The sequence below is a fragment of the Protomyctophum bolini genome (genome assembly GCF_963924005.1).
Source record: "Protomyctophum bolini genome assembly, chromosome: 9".
NCBI lineage: Eukaryota > Metazoa > Chordata > Actinopteri > Myctophiformes > Myctophidae > Protomyctophum > Protomyctophum bolini.
The window spans coordinates 1,233,070-1,235,569 of record NC_137870.1 but is presented as its reverse complement, the minus strand read 5'-3'; the positions used below and the strand labels follow the sequence as shown (position 1 = coordinate 1,235,569).

The window sequence follows — 2,500 nt, the reverse complement described above, 5'->3', positions numbered from 1 at the left end:
TCCAGCCGGCCCGCCGACCTGCTGGAGTACGACAAGGGACGCTGCGCCAAATGTCGCAGTGAGTTCACCCCCCCAACACACACTCTGCACCACGCTGTATACTGACCACCTGAACGCACCACGCTGTATACTGACCACCTGAACGCACCACCCTATACTGAACGCACCACACTGTACTGACCACCTGAACGCACCACACTGTACTGACCACCTGAACGCACCACACTGTGTACTGACCACCTGAACGCACCACCCTATTCTGACCACCTGAACGCAGCACGCTGTATACTGACCACCTGAACGCAGCACGCTGTATACTGACCACCTGAACGCACCACACTGTACTGACCACCTGAACGCACCACACTGTATACTGACCACCTGAACGCACCACCCTATACTGACCACCTGAACGCAGCACGCTGTATACTGACCACCTGAACGCAGCACGCTGTATACTGACCACCTGAACGCACCACACTGTACTGACCACCTGAACGCACCACACTGTATACTGACCACCTGAACGCAGCACGCTGTACTTACCACCTGAACGCACCACACTGTATACTGACCACCTGAACGCAGCACGCTGTACTGACCATCTGAACGCACCACACTGTATACTGACCACCTGAACGCAGCACGCTGTACTGACCATCTGAACGCACCACGCTGTTCACTGACCACCTGAACGCACCACACTGTATACTGACCACCTGAACGCACCACGCTGTATACTGAACGCACCACACTGTACTGACCACCTGAACGCACCACGCTGTATACTGAACGCACCACACTGTACTGACCACCTGAACGCACCACACTGTACTGACCACCTGAACGCACCACGCTGTACTGACCACCTGAACGCACCACACTGTATACTGACCACCTGAACGCACCACACTGTACTGACCACCTGAACGCACCACGCTGTATACTGACCACCTGAACGCACCACGCTGTATACTGACCACCTGAACGCACCACCCTGTACTGACCACCTGAACGCACCACCCATGACAATGAACACAATGTTTTGGGGCCGATCAAATAATTTACCAGAAGAAAAACAACAAAAAAAGTTATTTTCTTCTTTCTAATGATTTGATCGGCCCCAAAACATTGTGTTCATTGTCATGATTTGGTCACGATCCGAGTTGGCTTTGTCCGCGGCGTAACCGTCTTTAAATACATACTTAAAGAAAAGCCTATATTGGAGAAATGCATTGAGATTAATTTCCTGGGCCACTCGTCGTTCTGAAAGGGGGAGGGACTGCGACGCTCTATAGAGACAGAGCGTTGTCTCCAGACATTATACCTCCACAGTGTGGGACGTCACACTGACATCCCATTCAACATTTACTACATTCATGTACCGTTCGAGAGACACACACACACACACACACGCGCACACACACGCGCGCGCACACGCACACGCACAAACACACACAGCACAGAGACACACCGCTGTGTCAAGGACACTTCTCCATTCTGGTGTATAGATGTATGAATGTAGAGAGAAAATGTAACCTTCCCAGGGTCTCCTATCCTGCGTGCGTGCGTGCGTGCGTGCGTGCGTGCGTGCGTGCGTGCGTGCGTGCGTGCGTGCGTGCGTGTGTGCGTGCGTGCGTGCGTGCGTGCGTGCGTGTGTGTGTGTGTGTGTGTGCGTTCCACAAATCAATGTGGAACATGCGACCTTACCTTCACAGCTGTCGAATGAAGCCAATCATCGTTATTATATGGGTGGTATATGGCCGACCTAATACTGTACTCTAGCCTATGCGATATTTCTCATATTATTTTAACAGGCTAGAAACACATTGACAATGAGAGAGCTTTGCAACAGAAAGACAACTAGGACATTTTGAACTCCTGTCAGTCACAATGTGGGACAGACAGGGTCTCAGTGTGAACATTGACGCCTGTCAGTCACAATGTGGGACAGACAGGGTCTCAGTGTGAACACTGACGCCTGTCAGTCACAATGTGGGACAGACAGGGTCTCAATGTGAACACTGACTGTCAGTCACAATGTGGGACAGACAGGGTCTCAATGTGAACACTGATGCCCTGTCAGTCACAATGTGGGACAGACAGGGTCTCAATGTGAACACTGACGTCTGTCAGTCACAATGTGGGACAGACAGGGTCTCAGTGTGAACACTGACGCCTGTCAGTCACAATGTGGGACAGACAGGGTCTCAATGTGAACACTGACGCCTGTCAGTCACAATGTGGGACAGACAGGGTCTCAATGTGAACACTGACGCCTGTCAGTCACAATGTGGGACCGACAGGGTCTCAGTGTGAACACTGACGCCTGTCAGTCACAATGTAGGACAGACAGGGTCTCAATGTGAACACTGACGCCTGTCAGTCACAATGTGGGACAGACAGGGTCTCAATATGAACACTGACGCCTGTCAGTCACAATGTGGGACAGACAGGGTCTCAATGTGAACACTGACGCCTGTCAGTCACAATGTGGGAC

The 2,500-nt window shown here is 51.8% G+C and overlaps 1 protein-coding gene across 1 annotated transcript in view; it reads left to right on the top strand.

Moving 5' to 3' along the window:
* Positions 1–2,500, top strand: part of LOC308321245 (chloride channel protein 2-like) — a gene marked incomplete at both ends in the record, with an annotated part of 93,637 nt that overhangs the window by 90 nt on the left and 91,047 nt on the right. The window contains 1 exon segment of the mRNA XM_080772085.1: positions 1–58. This exon segment is cut by the window's left edge and continues 90 nt beyond it. Within this exon segment, the coding sequence (XP_080628211.1) occupies positions 1–58 (58 nt within the window).